Source organism: Sarcophilus harrisii, chromosome 4 (genome assembly GCF_902635505.1).
Source record: "Sarcophilus harrisii chromosome 4, mSarHar1.11, whole genome shotgun sequence".
Classification (NCBI taxonomy): Eukaryota; Metazoa; Chordata; class Mammalia; order Dasyuromorphia; family Dasyuridae; genus Sarcophilus; species Sarcophilus harrisii.
In genome coordinates this window covers 68,787,848-68,807,836 of record NC_045429.1, presented here as the reverse complement: position 1 = coordinate 68,807,836, position 19,989 = coordinate 68,787,848, and the positions used below count along the sequence as shown (strand labels likewise).

At 45.3% G+C, this 19,989-nt stretch overlaps 1 protein-coding gene across 1 annotated transcript in view; it reads right to left on the bottom strand.

The window, feature by feature from the left end:
- The window catches only part of LHX4 (LIM homeobox 4), a 65,993-nt gene that overhangs the window by 4,580 nt on the left and 41,424 nt on the right, over positions 1–19,989 (bottom strand). The window contains exons 3-5 of the mRNA XM_031936980.1: positions 13,403–13,605; positions 6,178–6,332; positions 2,129–2,300 (exon numbers count right to left, since the gene is read on the bottom strand). Coding sequence (XP_031792840.1) covers positions 2,129–2,300; positions 6,178–6,332; positions 13,403–13,605 — 530 coding nt within the window. The remainder of the gene's footprint in view (positions 1–2,128; positions 2,301–6,177; positions 6,333–13,402; positions 13,606–19,989) is intronic.

Sequence of the window (19,989 nt, the reverse complement as noted above, 5' to 3'; positions counted from 1 at the left end):
TGGACCTCAATTCAGTCTTACCCTCCACGCTCATTTGGAGCCTTTATTATCACACATGCAAATGGACTTTTCATTTTAACTAAGTGTCACTGAGGGCAGAATTTCCTGGCTCTTTGATAAACTGAGACACTCACAAGTAGCCCTACTAATTTTCCCCCCTTCCACATGGTAGACCCCACGTTGGGGACCTGCCTTGCCTGCCCTTAGAGCTGGCTCCACTTATGTAGGAATTCATTTCTTCCAGGATAAGGAAGTGTTTTGATTTCCTCGCTTTCGTTGGTTATACAGAGGGGAGAAAACACCATTCAGGTGTAGATAGTAAAAGCAGTCCAGGACCATTGTTACATCTCAGTCAACAAGCATTTATTAAGTGCCTGCTGTGTGCCAGGCACAGTTCCAGTCACTAGGGATAAAAAGACATAAATGAAACAGTCTCTGCTCTCAGGAGCGTACATTCTACAAAAGGGACAACAGGTACAGTAAATACAAAATATAAACATGGCAAATACAGGGTAATTAAGAGGGTGGTAGTCAGAAAAGGCCTCATGTAGTGGCCCCTCAGCTGAATTTTCGAGGAAATGAAAGTTTCTGAGAGGCAGAGGTGAGGAGGGTGGGCATTCCTGGCATGGGATATGGCTCGTACACGGGCACAAAAGCAGGAGATGGAAAGTTTTGTGTGTCAGGGGGAGGGAGGGAAGCCAGGAAGGCTGGAGCAGAGAGTGAGTGAAGGAAAGTAGTATATACTAAGTGCAGCATCAAGCAGAGAGAGTTGTACGTGATCCCAGAGGTAAAAGGGAATCATTGTAGTTCATTGAGCAGGAACATCAACTGTGTTTTAGGAATATCACTTTGGGAGTAGTTTGGAAAAAGTATTTGAGACTGTGAAAACTGAGTAATTATTGCTGTTACAATAGGCCAGGTGAGAAGTGGTAAGGGCCTGAACTAAGATGATGGCCACATGCACAGAGATGGAGATGGACATGAGAGATAGAGATAGAGAGTTAACAAGACCTAGCAACTGACTGGAAAAAGAATGAGGAGGTGGAATTAAGAATTGAGAATAGCGCTGGGATTGTGAACCTGCCTGACTAGAAAAATGAGGGTACCCTCAACAACAACAATAAATAATAATAATGAGGAAGTTGCAAGAGAGGTGAATTTTGCAGAAAAATAATGAGTTCTGCTTTGGACATGTTGAGTTTGAGGTGCCTCCTGGACATCTAGTTCAAAATGTCCTATAGGCACTTGGTGATACACAGTGAAAGCTCAGGAGGAAGCCTGGGGCTAAATAGATAGGTCTGAGATTAATCTGTATAGATTAATAAAAGAATAAATAAGATATTCAGAGAGCAAAAACAATAATAGCAAAAACATTACTAAGTTCTCAGAGAGGTCTCCTGTTGACCCTAGGTTTTGTCATTAGGATAAATAAACTACTTTCTGGAAATAAAGCATAAACTTGAGTAAGGAAAGTTATCCTCTTATTCCTTAAGTGACCTCATCTTGGAAAGCTAAGGGGCACTGCTTGTTCCTGTGAAAGATCATTCCTCTCTGTGGGGCTGATCCCAGAGGGTAGGCTGCCTCACCTTGGGACCAGGCCAATGAAAAACTAAGCTGAGGATTGGGTGATTCCCCCAGAAGGCCCACTGATGCCTCTGTCTAGAGATCTCTCTTAATACTGTACAAAGATGGGTCACAAAACAAAGTCCTCAAGTCTCCTGGAGTTTGTTTCCAAATACATTGGCAGCCTAATTCATACTGGTAAAGAAGTGACTTTCCCTAAAGTCCCTGAGAGACCTGGAGTGGAGGGTGGGTGGACTCCAGCACTCCTGCCACCACTAGCACCACGTTTCCCTTTCAGCTGCAGGACCTCGTGGCTGCATCCACCCTCTCCCCTTTGGCCCTTCTTCTATCATTCCTGAACATGCAAGCCCACACTTACCCCCCCCAGCCTAGCTAAATCGTAAAGGCGTGCTTCTCCAAGGAAGCGGGAATCTGCAAAGCGACTGCTGGGCAGGGCACGAAGGCTAGAACTCGGGTCTCCTGACGCCCAGGCCAGTGTGGCTCCTCCTGTTGCACCAGGAGGCCTCCCTCACCCCACGAGCCTTGCTGTTGTGACTCTGCTCACCTCGGAAGCTCAGCTCACTGTCACTAACCCCACAGTCCTCTGCAGAGCTCTCTTTCTCATGTTTACTGCCTCCCCGGCTCCTTTTGACACTCTTGTAGAATTGGCCCCAGCGGTGGCGTCCAGCGTCCTTCTTCAGCCGTTTCTCTTTAGCCCTCCGGTTCTGGAACCAGACCTAGAATGTAAGGTCAGAGGACACAAAAATTACTCATTAACTTCACTGTCGCTAAGGAACTGCTAGGATGCCGAAAAGCAGAGATTATAAAAGAACCTTGGTCCCTAGGAAGCCACCTCCTTTCTACCACACAGGTACAGAATACTGCATTTAAAGTTTTACTGTTTTGATTTTTTTTTCTCTCCCTCTTTTTTCTCTTAATTCCTTGTTAAAGGAGGTGGTTGAATGGGTGGGGGAAGGAACAGGATATAAGACAAATCTAAGTGATGTAAAAACAAGATAACAATAAAAATGAATTATTTGGAGAGAAGGCAGAGAGGATTTGAAAGTACCTAAGAGCCTGGGGTGTTGCAGTTTCTTGGCCAAAGTCACCTTTCTCCCATTGTATAAGCCCAGTGAAGTCCCCCAGAAAATCACCAAATACAATATTTCATGGCAAGGTTAGTGATCCTGTATTCAATGCAGGATAGAGGCTAAAAGTGAGATGGTTTTCAATTAGGGATCCTATTGATGTCATTCCTCTTTCGGAAAGAGTATAAAATGTATGTGAATTGAGGGGTGAAGCAGGATTGAGGAACAGTTAGGTAAAGATCAAAGAAGGAAAAAACAGAAATTGTTATAATAGGGAAAGACTCCGGACTAACAAACCATGAGGAAAAGGGGGATAATGAATTCATGCCCACCACCGGGTATGGAGTGAGCGCTTAATAAAGGCTTATCTCTATTTTCTCCCATATCCCAAAGGTGAGGGGTTACCTATTCTGGCAAATGCTGGAGGTCCTTCTCTGACAACAGCACAGTGGACAAATCCTTGACATGCACCAACTTTCATCTGTGGACCTGATTCAGACCCATAATAGAAATTTAACGAAGTGAAAACACAGAGACTTGGAGAGGAAGAGAGGTCATGATGTTTCAATGGACAGAGGCTGAAGCATCCTGAACTTTGAGAAAATAGATTTCAAAGATTTCAGGCCAAAGATTGGTAGAACCCAAAGGCCTGAGATTCTTCCCGGGAAGTCTGCTCAACTAGGGTGGGAGACTCTTCAGGGAGGTGATACAGATGTAAATGATCCTGGGGAGGAAAAGAATAATATGTTCATGGGAAACTCATCAAGAAACTCAAATTTTACAAAGATGTACTCAGAAGGAAGAAATGAGGTGTCTGAGGGTGAAATCAGAAGAGATGCTATAATATTGCAGATGAGAGAAAACCAGTTGAATTCAATCAACATTAAGTCTTTCATAAGGAAGGCATCACCAGCTCAGATAAATCAAAATTGCTGGTTACTCAGCAGACAATAGTGGAGGAGAAGAAATAATACTAAATTTGATTGGTGTACAAGAGTTGTATAATAACAACTAGCATTTATATATATATATATATACATATATATGTCATATATATATATATATATATATATGTCACTTTAGATTTGCAAATATTATCTCATTTGATCTCCTTAGTAACTCTAGAAAGCAGGTACTAATTGTCCTTGGGAAGAAATTGAGAGAAACAGACTTTCTCAGGGTGAGACAGCTTAGGTGCCTGAGGCTGGATTAGAATGCAGGTTTTCCTGATTCCCTGTCTAGCAAAGAGAGGTGGCTGGTGAGAACAAGATATACACCTACTGTGCTGCTACCCAGGGGATGTAAGAAGACTTGTAAAAAAGCATCTCTTTTATTGAGCAAATCCTTTTTTGGAAGATTTATGGGAAGACATGGACAGAAATCATGGTCTTTGCCATTGAATGGGGTATCCACATGGCTGAGTTATGTTGTCTTCAAGAGAAGAAATCAGAAAAGATCACAGTGAACTAGATGGAAAGATGAGTGCCAAGAATGAGGGGGAAAGCTCAACTTTTTGCTTCTGTTTTTTCCACCAAGGAGAATGATCTCCAAACTGAGAATAATAGAAAGGGGGTGGAATGACAAATGAAAAGCTAGTGAGAGTTCATCCAGCTATCCTCACTGAAGCCCATTTATCTGGCATCTCACCAGGACACTGAAAGAATGTGATAGCTGAACAACTGCTGGTCTTTGAGGCGTTATGGAGGACAAAGAGATACCACGAGTCTGGAAATGGAACAATGTCCTTCCCCTCCCCCCCCACTTTTTTCTTCTTTTTTTTTTTGTAAAGAAGAAGATAGTTGTCAAATTGAAAAACAAGGAGCTTGAAATTAGTTCCTAGCAAAATTCTAAAATGCATCTTCAGTAGATGATTTTTAAACATTTATAAAGAGAAGTGACATTCACATACCATATTGACTTAGTATTTAATAGTTCCTCAAATAATGAAGAGGCAGCATAGAGTAGAAGATGGAGGGCCAACTTTGGAGCCAGGAAAACTTGTGTTCAAGTTCTGTCTCTGATACATGTTGATTTTGTGACTGAGCAAATCATTTAACTTCTCAGTTCTTTAAAACTATTATGGAGAAGATGAGTTTCCATTAGTGAATTTTCTGGGTCTAGTCCCTATCCCTTCCCTGTCCCTGATAGACAGACAGATGAAGACTAATACAGATAATAATGTATTTCAGCAAAAAAAAGTAGATTGTAACAGTACCTCTTTGGACTTGATGAGGAAGTGTAGACTAGATATTAACACATTTAGATAAATTTGGAGTTAAATGAGTGATCCACTTAATCAGTGATGATTGCCACAGCAACCATGTAACATCTCTAGTACAGAACATTCAGGCTTTGGGGGGAGGAATATTTTTCCCCTTTTTATCATTGATCTGGATGAAGGTAAAGATGAATGAAAATCATGAATGATTTTGAATGGAAAAAATGAAGAAAAAATGATTGAAAAATGAAAAAGAAATGTTAAGTGTTAATATATTGTAGTTAGTATAGTTAAATGAGAATACAAGTATATAATAATAATAATAATTATTATTATTATTGTAATAAGTAGGGAGAATACAAGTGTAAGAAACAAAAGTAGTCTCTACCTTTAAGAAGCTTACATTCTAAGAAAGGAAGACAATGCATATAGGGAAGTAATGGATAGAGATGGATATTTTGGTTTAGAAAGTTGTAGGGACGATGAGTGAATCTGTAGGAGAGTAGATTGACAATACCTTTCTCAAGTACAATAAGGAAGTTGATTTGATTCCACAAAAATTACTGAGGATCTCAGAGAACTTTTTTTTTATATTGGTTATATCTATTGATATTTACCATATTAGAAATTAAGATCTTAGTTTGTTATGAAAATAATTTTGATCTCATGGGCTCTCTGAAAGGTCCTCCCAGGAACTTCCAAGGGTCCCCAGACCATACTTGATGAACTCTGGCTCTACAGAATAGATGATTTATGAAAGCATGACTGGCATCTTCAGACATTTGAAAGGCTGCTGTGTGAAATAGGATGAGGCTTTTTTTATTGATCCCAGAGTTGAAGAAAGGCCAATTTTTAGCTTGATATAAGGAAAAGCTTGCTACAGTTATAGCTGTACCAAAAGAGAATGAGCTGCTGTTCAAGAGGTCTGCATTTCCATTACTGGAATCTTCAAGCCAAAAATGAATGAGCCCTATTCAGGGTACTGGAGAGGGGAGTCCTGTATACAGGGAGTGCTTGAGGACCCTTAGCCTTCCTTTGATTTCCTAAAAGACTCTATGCAGACTGCAGCTCCAGGCTCCAGGCAAATGCTATGCTGGCTGTCCCTGGAGTTTGTCAGGCTTGTGCTCAAGACCCTTCATTTCCCGTTCCTGGGGCTCCCTAAAAATCAAGTCCTTAGCTAACGTGAGAAAGAAACAGTTTTTCCTGGAGTAACCTAGTCCCCTTCCCATGAAGGAGAGCTTCCGGGCCTGGCCACTGAAAAGGGAGTCTGAGCCAGCCGGGCGGCTGCAGGAGGAGCAGCTGCCTCACCTGCACGACCCTCATGTCCAGCCCCGTCTCGGAGGACAGCTGCTCCCTCACGTGCCGGGCTGGTTTGGGAGAGTTCTTGTAGGCATTCTTTAGTGTCTCCAGCTGTTTGGCTGTGATGGTGGTCCGAGGCCGCTTAGCGCCAGCTTCTGAGTCATCTGAAATTGAAAAACAAAAATCCTTGACCTGAACAGAAGGCTCTGCACATCAGCTTGGGTGGCTGCTCTGCCTGCATTCAGATCCTGCCTCAGACACAGACTAGCTGTAGGATCCTGTGCAAGTCACTTAACCCTGTGTGCCTCAGTTTCCTCATCTATCAAAGGAGTTGGAGGAGGGAATGGCAAACCACTGCGGTGTCTTTGCTAAGAAATCCCAAATGGGATCACATAACTGAACAACAATATGGTCTGTGTAATTATCAATAGCATTGTCTAGATAATAGCTGACATTTATATGGCTCCTGCTATGTGTCAAGCTCTGTGCTAAGTGCTTTTAAGTGATTAGTTCATTTAAATGCCCACAACCCAACGCTCAGTGGTAGGTGTTATTTATTATCCTCATTTTGCAGATGAGCAAACTGAGGCAAACGAGTGAAGAGACTTACCCAGAGTCATGCAGCTACTAAGTGTCTGAGGCCCTCAGCCTAGCTGCCTCCTTTAAGGTTGTAGTGAAGATCAAATGTGATCATAATATGCACAAAGCTCTTTGCAAGCTTTAAAGTACTGAACAATGCCAACTATTATAGGAAACAAAACTGAAACATGGCTCTTGACTTTAAACAAGCAGCCTGGTGGAGTGGAGTCAATGGACCAACATTCCAGTCCCACCTTGTGCCAATTATTCCTTGTGTTATTCCATGTCTAACCTTAGACAACCTTCCTATGCCTCAGTTTCTCCAACTATGAAAATGAGGGGAGAGAGTCTTTGAGACATATTTTTTTTTTTAAAAGGAACAGAAAGGTCAGGCAAGTAGAACAGTTTTGAAAGCTGCAAGTTGATATTATTATTTACTTTAAAAGAAAAGCAAGTTACACATGATGGAAACCAGGAGTTGTGCTACGAGCCTCCTTTTTGGTTCTATGTCTAGTCTATGCAAATATCTCTTCTAGTTGAAGTTTGCCAAGTTCTAAATAAAAATCTGTAAATTGAGGGCGTTAGGTTAGATGGCTTCTACAAGTCCTTTCTCTCTCTCTCTCTCTCTCTCTCTCTCTCTTTCTGGATTTTTCCTATATATGGTGTTTCTGACCTGTCTTTTTCTATCTTTTCTCCTCGGTACTTTGGGCCTTCTTAAACTTTTTCCATTCATGACCTCTTTTCACCCAAAATATTTTTCTGAGACCCAAGCATATAGGTATATAAAATAGGGATACAAATCAAACATTTTCTGATAATAAATCATAATTTCATGACCCCCATAGTCAGATATGAGACCTCATAGGAGGGTCACAATCCACAGTTTAAGAAGCTGGGCTTCAGATGACCAGATATCTCAAGTCTCTCTGCCTTTCTGTTTTTTCTCTCTCTTCTACCGTCTTCCCAGTTAGGAATAAAGTTCTCTGTTCCTTCATCTATGTTCCCTCTTTCCATTTTTATGCTGGTTCTTTCTGTTCTTAACTTCTGAGTTGTCTTTTCCTTCATTCAGGCTCCAGTTTATCACAGATTATCTTCACCCAATGAGAGAGAGAGAAAGGGCAGAAGGAGGGAAAGACAGAGACAGAGAGAAAAAGAGGGAGAGAGGGTAGAGAAAAGAGAAAAAGAGAGAGAAGAAAGAGAGGGAAGGAGAGAAAAAGGAGATGGAAAAGAAAAAGAAGGGAAAAAAAAAAAAGAAATAAGCCTTGGGAATCTGATTTTGTCCTAACAAAGGCAAACGACTACTGTTCTTGTAATCCAATGACATGCTATAAGAATAGGAGCACTTAAGTCTGTCTGCTGTCTTCAGCATGTAAGTTTTTCACAGGGCAGGGACCATCTCATTTACAATCAGTGATCAATCATTTAGGGGTTGATTTTCCAGCTTATTAATTAATCTGTTTCCTTGCTGCTCTTTTTGGTCTCACTGGCTATTTACTCATTTGCATCTTCACCAGGGAGATAGACAAGGGAAGGAGGAAAAAAACCCAAAGGTGCCTCAGAGGCCAAAGCCCACATCTTTCCAAGAGGAGAGAGAATTTGCTCAAAGTCACCTACAAAGTAAGTCACCAGTGCTATTATCTCCTGGTACCTTTTCTGTGCTTCCCCTCAGATCAGGCCTTTTCCTTTCTAGTTATATAATAACAGGTCCCAGTTTGAGAAAGAAAGAGAGAGCCTGAGAGACAGAGAAAGAGATAACTTTTCTCAGGAATACAAGAATCCAAGATGATTTCAAAACACTCATGATGGAAAATGCCATCCACACCCAAAGAAAGAACTATGGAGTCTAAATGCAGTTCAAAACATTCTATTTTCACTTTTTGTTGGTTTTTTTTCCTTTCTCATTGTTTTCCCTTTTCTTCTGATTTTTCTTTCATAACATGACTAATATGGATATATGTTTAGCATGATTGTACATGTATAACCTCTGTCAGATTTCTTGTTGCCTTGAGGAGGGGAGAAAGAAGGAGTTTCTGGGAAAGGAAGAAAAAAAATTGGAATTCAAAATCTTAAAAACTATCTCTACATGAAATTGGAAAAAAAACAAAATACAGTTAAGTGAAGCTACAGCAAAAACCCAAACCAAAACAAAATAAAAAATACTTTTGGATGCATGGACTTCCTTCTAGACTTCATTTCTCAAATCTGAACTATTTTTTCTCAGACCTCCACTAATTCATATGTTTAGTATTTTAATATTTCATTATCCAAACAGGCTTTGGCTAGTTTGGAAGGATCTTGTCAGCCTTTGCAAAGATTTTCTGTCTCTCTCTCCTCTGAAGCAAATAATGACATTTGCTCATTTGCCATTATCTTTGCTATGGTCTTTTAGCTTATGCTATCTACAAGACAAGATGACCAAGCCATCTGAGAGAGAGAGAGAGAGAGGCAGGGGCAGGGGAAGCTGACTGAGTTGTGTCTTTTTGGGGGTTTTGTTTGAGGGGAAGAGAAGTAATTTGGGTATAAAATGATCCAGGCCTATAATTACCATAAATTTCTGACAACTGACTAGATATTCTAGACCCAGTGCTTTGGTGACTCAATTATGAATAACATTTTATTTGTGAGCAGTCTTTTTTAAAAATTTTGATAATAGCTTTTATTTTCAAAATACATGCAAAAATAGTTTTCAATATTCACCCTTGCAAAACCTTGTTTTCTGAATTTTTCTCCCTCCTTTCCTTCTACCCTCCCTCAGACAGCAAGTAATCCAATATAGGTTAACATGTGCAATTTTCCTAGACATATTTCCACATTTATCATGCTACACAAGAAAAATCACATCAAAAAGGGAAAAAAGAAAAAAAAAGAAATAAAGCAAGCAAACACTGACAAAAGCGGTAAAAATACACTATGTTGTGATCCACATTCAGTCCCCTCAATCCTCTCTGGATGCAGATGGCTTTCTCCATTACAAGACAATTGGAACCAGCCTGAACCACTTCACTGTTGAAGAGCCTCGTCAGAGTTGATCATCATATAATCTTATTTCTGTAAACAATGTTCTCTTGGTTCTACTCATTCATTTAGCATCAGTTCATGTAAGTCTCTCCAGGCCTCTCTGAAATCGTCCTGCTCATCATTTCTTACAGAACAATAATATTCCATAATATTCATATACCAGAACTTATTGAGCCATTCCCCAACTGTTGGGCATCCACTCAGTTTTCAGTCCCTTGCCATTAAAATGTGCGCTGCTATAAAAATTTTTGCATGTGGGTCCTTTTCCCTTTTTATGGTCTCTAGAATACAAACTGTGAGCAATCTTAGGGCAATTTATTTGAACAAATACTACATGCCTACAACATGCAAGCCTCATACTGAGGACCCCATGTCCCTACGTCCTTTTTTCCCCCTTTATATTCTTTGGCAATGTGCTGGATTTGAATCTTAAATCTGCCATTTAGCACCTCTGGGGCGCTTTGGACCAGTCTCTTTATTCTCAGAGCCTTGGTTCTTTCATGTGTAAAAGGAGAAAATCATGCAAGGTGATCTTCCAATGTCCTTCCTACCTCTAAATCTAGAATCAACCAGTCCCTCTGGGCTCTTTATGCAAACATCAGGAAAACCAAAAGTGACAATAATGATCAAGGTCGTCCTTATATGCCTTAGAGAAGAATGTACCATACAGTATGCCTTGCACATCGACTGATTGTCTGACCTAACACTAAAAAGTTGCTCCCCTTACATTAAAAAATCTCTACCTGCTAGATGGTCACTTTTAGAAAAGCCAAAGTCTTTCCCTCCTTAATTGTAAATTATTTAAAATGAAAATATATCTATTAATCAATTCAAACTAAGGCATAAGTGGCCGGCATCAGGACCTTTACCAAAACAAGAGGTGTGGTAAACACGAGGGTGGTAATGGATGCCCTGGAAGAGGTTGGGACCTTGCAAGGAAGCCAGGAAGGCTCTAGACCTGGGACAGCATCCATATTTCCCAGTTTGCCTAAGGCCCAACCTGATCAGGACCACTAATAACCTAATGTCTTTCTCTTCTGAAAGTCAGAACAAAAGAAGTAGACTCAGGAGGAAGGTGGAAGTTTTACTTAGTCTCTCTTTCTCTTGCTGTTCTGCTCCCCAGAGGGCTCTTCACTGTTAATTCACGCTCACCAATCATGCCCAAGGGCCTTCCCCAAAGAGGCGTCCCTGCCAGTCCCTAACACAGGCCCTCTCACACAGGGGGTACCGAGCTTGCAGGAAGCATGGGGGGCTTGACATCCTCGCCAAGCATTCCTCTACTCACCACTGTCACCACAGACTGCTCGGGTCATAGCTCTGAGCTGCAAGGAACCTCACAGCTAGCCCCCCCTCTCACCCCCTCACTCTACAGATGACCAAGCGGAATACTATCATTTGGCCAAGATCACACAGAGGTCAGAGGGATTTGAACTCTCTTGTCTGACTCTGGGGTCAATGTGTCTTCTCCCCTGGCTCCTGGGCCTGTCCTGGGAAAGCCCCAGCGGCGCAGCTCTCCACACGGCATACGGTAGATTTGCGGAAAGGAAAGAAAATAAAAGAAGGGAACCCAAGCCAGGCGTTTCTTAAATGCACGGCTTCAGAAGGGGACGCACACAGAGGCATCCAGGGCTTTTTGTTCAATTCGTGTGCTGTGCACCTACGCGCCGCTAAGTGGCGCCATAGTGCCCAGAACGCCGGACTCGGGAGAGCCGAGTGCAAGTTCCACCGCGGATACTCTGTAACTCCGAGCCCGGGGCGCAGCCCGCAGCAGGCGCGCTGTAAATGCCGGCTGCTGTCAGCATCGTTCGTACAGGCAGAACGCGAGTTAGAGTGCGCCTATGCGTGCGCTCGCCTCGTGCGTGCCGCGTGTGTGCGCATTACATGTGTGTGCAAAGCCTCTGCCTACGTCACGAAATGCGCTGACCGAGCAATTCGCCCATTCTTGCTTTCCCTTACAGACCGGAATTCCCGCGCTTGTTAGCTATTGGCAAGTTCGCAATAAAAACACTTGGACTAAAAAATGAAATCCCGGATCCAGATCTAGTGCCCTCTTTGGCACTTCAGAAACCAGTTATCGCTGGGTGGTTGTAGAGGGTTGGGGGGGAGAGGGGTGGCTAATGCCGTATCCCTAGATGCAGTGTTCAGGTCATGAGCAAGTGAATCAGCACCTGGATAACCAGGAAACCCACCATCCACCGGAGAGACCACAGGGCCCCGCCCCTTGCCAGAGGGCCACGCCCCCGCCAGAGGGCCCCCCCATGTACCAGAGGGCCACGCCCCCGCCAGAGGGCCACGCCCCCGCCAGAGGGCCCCACCATATACCAGAGGGCCCCGCCCCCGCCAGAGGGCCCCACCATGTACCAGAGGGCCCCGCCCCCACTAGAGGGCCCCACCATGTACCAGAGGGCCACGCCCCCGCCAGAGGGCCCCCCCATGTACCAGAGGGCCACGCCCCGCCAGAGGGCCCCCCATGTACCAGAGGGCCACGCCCCCGCCAGAGGGCCCCCCCATGTACCAGAGGGCCACGCCCCCGCCAGAGGGCCCCCATGTGCCAGAGGGCCACGCCCCCGCCAGAGGGCCCCCATGTACCAGAGGGCCACGCCCCGCCAGAGGGCCCCATGTACCAGAGGGCCCCGCCCCACTAGAGGCCCCACCATGTTCCACAGGGCCACGCCCCGCCAGAGGGCCCCCCATGTACCAGAGGGCCCCGCCCCCACTAGAGGGCCCCACCATGTTCCACAGGGCCACGCCCCGCCAGAGGGCCCCCCATGTACCAGAGGGCCCCGCCCCCACTAGAGGGCCCCACCATGTTCCACAGGGCCACGCCCCCGCCAGAGGGCCCCCCATGTACCAGAGGGCCCCGCCCCCACTAGAGGGCCCCACCATGTACCAGAGGGCCACGCCCCGCCAGAGGGCCCCATGTACCAGAGGGCCACGCCCGCCAGAGGCCCCCCATGTACCAGAAGGCCACGCCCCGCCAGAGGGCCCCCCCTGTACCGGAGGGCCACGCCCCCCAGAGGGCCCCCCCCATGTACCAGAGGGCCACGCCCCGCCAGAGGGCCCCCCCATGTGCCAGAGGGCCACGCCCCTGCCAGAGGGCCCCCATGTACCAGAGGGCCACGCCCCCGCCAGAGGGCCCCCATGTACCAGAGGGCCCCGCCCCCACTAGAGGGCCCCACCATGTTCCACAGGGCCACGCCCCCGCCAGAGGGCCCCCATGTACCAGAGGGCCCCGCCCCGCTAGAGGGCCCCACCATGTACCAGAGGGCCACGCCCCCGCCAGAGGGCCCCCATGTACCAGAGGGCCACGCCCCCGCCAGAGGGCCCCCCCCATGTACCAGAGGGCCACGCCCCCGCCAGAGGGCCCCCCATGTACCAGAGGGCCCCGCCCCGCCAGAGGGCCCCCCATGTACCAGAGGGCCACGCCCCGCCAGAGGGCCCCCATGTGCCAGAGGGCCACGCCCCGCCAGAGGGCCCCATGTGCACCAGAGGGCCACGCCCCCGCCAGAGCCCCATGTACCAGAGGGCCCCGCCCCACTAGAGGCCCCCACCAAGTTCCACAGGGCCCCCGCCCCCGCCAGAGAACCCCGCCCCCGCCAGAAGGCCCCGCCCCCGCCAGGAGACCAGAGAGCCCTACCATTCTGTTTGGCGGTCTCGTAGTCTTCCTTACAGACCAGCCTCCCGTCCTCCATGAGGTAGAACTCGTCCCCGGTGGCCAGCTGGCGGCTGCAGATGATGCAGGCAAAGCAGTGAAGGTGGTAAACGAAGTCTTGGGCCTTCCGCACCACCTGCGTGGGGGGGATGCCCTGCTGGCAAGCCGTGCATTTCGTCCCGAAGCGCCTGCGGGAGGAGAGAGAGAGGGGTTAGGGGCGGCGCCTTTCCTCGGGAGGTCTCCCCACGGGGGGGGGGAAGGGCACGAGCCCCGGCTGCGCGCCCGCGCTGTTCACAAGCCCTACCCCCTTCGCCTCGGGGGGCACAGGGCCACGGATCGGGGCCGCCCCGCAGCCGGCCCCTCACAGAGCCGGAGCGGCCGGAACACGTCCTGTGGCACGAACAAGTCGGAAAACACCCGTTCAGTCCCCCAGGCTGCGCCGACTCGATGTGGGCATTGGGGGCCATTTCTGAGTCACTTCCAGTCCCTTGCATAAAGATACCCTCTCCTCCGCTCTTTCCTATGTGAGCTCCCCAAGGCGCAGTCTCTCTGAGCCTCAGTTCCCCCCTCTCTAACCTGGGCGAGACGCGTTCGGGGCCCTTCACTCAGATTCCGTAGCCTAGGAGTTTTTTTATATCTCATAAACTGTTTTTTAGCCTCGGTAACTTATTTCAGCATAATTAGTTTCCTTTGTAATCTACGTATTTTACGTATTTACAAGTATTCCTCTACGGAGGGCTCCCACAGGTTTCCGCCAAGGCGGGTCTGGCACCACGAAAAGGAGCCCTGCTCCAAAGGAGGTCCTCCGCGCTCTCCGCCTGGTTCTGCGGTGCTTTCCGGGCCCGTAGCGGGTCTGGCTGAGAGGGACATCAGCGCCACTTGGGGCTCCTACTCCCCATCCCTACGTTTCCGCGGGCACGGGCCGTCCGCGGGCAGAGCTGCGGGCAGCAGCGCCGCTCCCGGGGAAGGAATGTTGGAGCAGGGACACGTGCCCAGCTCCTCAGGCCAGGGGGAAGGCCACTCGCGGCAGAGCCCCGGGGAAAGCAGGAATGAACCCACTCGGAATAGAGAGAAGCCTGCCAGGCAAGTGGCTTGTCTAACTGGCCAAGGAGGGACCTAGTGAGCCCCAGAGGGGACTGCTGAAGAGCACCAGGTGAGCCTCGCCCGCTTCCCGGAGGAGACTGCAAGAACGGGAGGGGTTGGGGAGGCAGGGGCAGAGTTGAAAACAGCAATCAACCTAATTATTCATGACATTTCACACGGCAGAACTTTATCTTCTTCAAGATGAAAGACTTCGCCTAATGGATCTGAGGAAGGTTTGATTTTAATGGTCCTTTTAACTAATGCTTATAGGCAGTATGATTTCCCCTGAAAGGACAGTACATATTTCATCCACATTAATACCAAATAAATTAATTATGGTCACAGCTATCATGATGAATCCCAGATTAACTCAAAATGATAGGACTCTTATGCTGTAATGATACCTGCTGAAGGGGCTAAAAGGGGTCTGGTGACATGTTGAGCATGTTGCACCTGGAGAGATGGTGGCTAGGATGTGCGCTGTGGAGGGTACTTTCCTGGGTGGGGCCTGGTATCCGGGGCCACACAGCCTACTTAGCCGCAGACACCCAAAGAAGTGGGGAGGGGGAGATCCATGACTGGCACTGAGAGAGAAGATAGGATGATCAATTCTTCTGCGATTGCAAAGGAAAACTCAGGCTCGATTCGGCAGAAGTGTCTAGGAAACAGCCATTACTAAGGTTACTTTTAGCTTGGGGATCTCAAACTGCCAGGCTACCAGAAGGTTGTCTGGTTTTTACTTTGGGGATTTTTTTTTCCTTCTATGAAGGTTCATATTTGCCTGCGTCTATCTTTTAATAACTATCGTTTACATAGTACTTTACAAATATCATCTCACTTGACCCTCATAACAGTCCTGGGAATAGATGTTATTAATATCTCCATTTAACAGATGAAGACACTGAGACAAACAGGTTAAGTGACTCGTCCAGGGTCACACAGTATCTAAGACTGGTAAATGTCTGAGGTCTCCCTGACTTCAGGTCTATTGTGCTTCCTCGGTGCCTTTTTTTATACGATGCCTGTGGAAATACAGAAGACCAACGCTCAATAGATAAGAAGAGGTCAGGAGATAGGAATGAAGTTCTCCGAACAAGAATTTCAAACTCTTAACCATGGGCACTGTACCCTGATACTGGGCTTTGGAGCCCAGATCGCCTAACATGCAGGAAGCCTTACAGAGGCTGCTGTGGGAAACCCCCGATCTCCTACATTGGAGTCCCTCTGCGTACCCTTCCACATGGCTGCGGACGGCTTCCTTTGGCTGACCACCCAAGTGGCACAGGCCGCACCTTTAAAACTCTCTTGTCCTAGACGATGGCACTCTCTCTATCCGCTCCATCCAGAAGGTGAAGATCATCATCCACCCACAGCAAGCACCAGGAACTGAACCAGTGACGCGAGGCTTTCCTTCCCCTGCCCTCCCAAGCTGTGCCAGCTTGGTTCTAGGATTCCAGGCTGGACAACAGAGCCGGCTAGTCTCACAGGGAAGCCTCACTCAGAGAAACCAAGCACAGGGTGGGTTGGAACTTGGAACTGGGACTGTGCGCTCTATAGAAACTAAGCTAAACTATGAATTACATCTCTTTTCCTCCCTTAATCAGAAATTGAAAATATAAAAAAGAAAAGAGCAAGACATGTTAGAGAATTTTCTGTATATTTGTTATTATATCTTTCCTTTTTGAAGTTTTTAATTTTCAAAACATATGCAAGGATAATTTTTCAGCATTGACCCTTGAAAAATCTTGTATTGCAATTCCCCTCCTTACCTATTATTATATCTTTCAAAGTAAATATTTCTTTATAATAATTAGGGTAGTTGTTAATGATTAAATGAAACTGGGGTATAGGAGACTTTGTCCTATATTTGGGAGGGGCTGGAGTCATTTGTGGAGAGCCCAAGTCAGTACTAGAGAACCCTGAAGGAGAGATAAATTAGAAAAGTACACACCAAAACAGCTCTGAGATTTTACCTAACATGCGGTAAATTGGAAATTATGACAAGAGTAATTGATTTTGGAGGGATTGTGAAAAGATGGACACGCATATACTGTTGGTAGGACTGTGAATTGGTCTAACCATTCTGGAAAGTAATTTGTAATTACATTAAGAAAGTGACTCAAAGGTCTTTATCCTTTGACGGAAATCCCACTTCTAGACACCTCCACCAGGAGGTCAAGTGTAGAAAAAAAGGTCATGTACTACACCAAATTTATTTATAGTAACACCTTTTATATTAACAAAGCTAAAAACAGATAGGGATCCATTGTGGGGAATGACCAAAGAAATTGTGAGACCTGAATGTAATAGAATATTACTGAATAGCAAGAAACAATGAATTCAAAGCATACAGACAAGCATAGGGAGTTTTATATGAATGGATATAGAGAGAAGTAAGGAGGATTAGGAAAGCAATCTATGTGATGATATGTAAAGGGAAACAAAACAAAAGAAATGAAACCCAAATTCTGTTTGATTATAATGACTAAGTTTGACCTTAAGGAAGAGAATACAAAAATCACCTCTCTGGCTTGTAAAAGTGGAAGCTGAGGTGGAATGTGATGGGTGTAGAACATTGGACAGCTCCTCAGGCTCAGCCCCTAGGAGGCTTAGTACAGAACTTGTCTTTCTTTGTTCTCTTTCTTTTCTATTCTTTGTTCTCAGAGAAGTCTTTCTGGGCAGGAAGGGAGTCTGTTTGGAAATTAATGTGATGGCAAATCAACGTAGATCAATAACAATAAGGAACTTTAAAAGCCTATGGAATTGTGTACCTCTCTAGGAGAAGAGTAGTGTCCATGGAAGAAACTGGAATTCTCTAGTACTGATAAAAGCTAGCTGTTAGTCAATAGGTTCCTGCTAAGTAGATATTTCTGGATAGAGACTGGTCCTTATGGAGACAGTTACTGAATCGAGCACATCTAACTAAGAGCAAAAGTAGGGGTCTATTGGGGATGAGCTCTAAGGTTGAAAGTGTGTTTGGGTGGGAAAGAAAGATTAGAACAGAAAGGTACAACATGGGCCTGTTTTTACACATGCATGTTTAAGTGTTTTTTAATAATAAAAAAATTTACTAGAAACCAAACAATTCTTTCACCCAACATATGCACACCAGCAACACACGTACACACACCATACATACATATCATACTGCATATACACACACATAAGCACATACACCACAAATATCCAAGAGATTAATCCTATGCATTTATAAACCTGGGCTGTTGGTCTTAGCTTGTTTCTACATGAAAACAATCCCTTTTGAGTCACTACTATACAGTAATGGCAAAAACATAAAAAAGGAAGAACAGAGAGGAAGAAGAAGGAAGTTATTCTCCTGAGCAGAAAAATGGCCTCTTTTGTTGCCTTTGCTGATGACCACAAAAGGACAGGAGCTATTGAATTATCTTCCTTACTCATGAAAAAAAAGAAGATAGTGAATTCTAGTCGCAGGAAGCCCAACTGCCCCCTAAGCACAGGAGACATGAAAGATAATGGGGGGGCATAAATTTAATCCGCATCCCGACAGTGATTCATGCATAGGGGTGGCAAGTGCACAAGAAAAATGAAAAATAAATGGACTTCTCCACCAGCAATTTTAGCGATTGAAGCAATTTTCCTGATTGTGGAATGTGAACCTTTGGTTGATAAGTGAAAGTCTTTCCATATTACCTTTCTTCTGGGTAACAGAGCACCCAGCTCTAAGCTGGGGCCCAGCTGCTGTCAAAAGCTCATCTTGAGGGCATCTGCACACAGAGCTCAGCTCCAGTTTTGGAGTATATCCCTCCCTTGAGTCAAAGCTAGGGGATTGATGCTATGCTGGCCTTTGTGTGATCATACTATTAATAATAATAATTAATAATACTGACGTGTGTATAGTGCTTTAAGGATTATAGGGCACTGAGAAGATGAAGCTAATGGCACTCATCAGAAAACATGCATTTTGAATTGTTTTTCCAGTAATAGTAAGAAGTCAGCACCAAAGACCAGAATCCTCAAAACAACTCAGTCAGGTAAACTGAAGCCCAAAAGGATGAAATTACTTGCTCAGTGAAAAGAGTTCTTTGTTAAAGAAGTACCTATAGTCACAAGCCCTATGAGCCTAAGGATTAGGACAATGCTAGCTACTTTGTATGTTTTGTATCATATATATGTGTACACATGTACACACACACACACACACACACACACGTTGTCTCCCCTTCTGCCCCCAGAATGTAAACTCATTGAAGACAGGGACTAGTTTTATTTTGATATTCATATCCCCAGTGTCCATCACACTACCTAGCACAGAGCTGGCATTTAATAAATGTGTGCTGATCAATTGATCGATTGACCTAAATGCAGATTGAAGCCATTGCTTTATTGGTGCTGGTGCTATCTCTTAAGTCACAAAGCACTCCACCTAGAGGGAACCAATCACGGTCAAATAAATCCCTCAAAGGGCTCAAGTTTCAGGAACATTTCTCCCCATTAAGATACTTCTCAGAACTATACATACCTACACACACATGCATTTCACCAGTAATGCTCAATTTTCTGCAGCTCTAAAGTTTTACTAAGCACTTTGCCTGCCTTATTGCCTATTCCTTACAATGATCCTATAACCTACAGGTTAGACGTGATTAAGATCATCACCTTAGTTAGGTTTGGGTTAGTTGGTTTTGTGTAACTCCTCTTTTTCTTCTTAACTAATCCCCCCCCCCTTTTACAAGGAAAGCTTTCCTGGGGGCCATGGTAGAATATATTGGGAAATAACTATGATCTAAAAACAAGAGGGATCCATAAATTTAAAAATAAAAATCTTTATCCAAAAAAAAAGCTTTGTTTGGAAAGAAGTCAGAATGATTGGCTGAAATGAAGTCCTGGGATAAGCCCTGACTTTCATACTCATTAGAATTGAAAGCCTGGATCCCTGAGAACCACTACCCTCCGTAAAATGTTTTTCATCTCTGGAGAATATGTAGTCCCCAGGTCTGTGCAGTTTATCTTGGCTTCTACGGAGAAACATCAGAGAATTCTGCAGCCTCCCCACAAAACCCCAAAAGCTTGATTACATGATATCCATGCACAACATTCTTGAAATAACATCGTATCCATTCTTTCATCTGTTCCTTCATCCATTTATTACAAATGCACACTGCTCCAGACAGAATGAAAATCCCAAAATAATTAAGACAGTTGTCCTCATGGAGCTTATAATTTATCAAGGTAGGAGACAGGACACACACACACATAATGCTATACAGTAACTATGGGTTCTCACCCTATCTCACCACCTTCCATTCACAGTTGGTTTAAGGACAGCCATGACTCCTGGCATGTGTGAAGGGCCTGGACAACCGCTGGGAAGGGCTTAGAGTAGCTGCAGGAAATAAGACATATTCCAGTGCTCTGTGCTGGTTCTTCTCCTACCTGTCAGACCACATCTCGGTCTCTTTTGCTAAGGTTTATCTGTCACATTCCCTAGTTAGGAATGTACCCCAAGG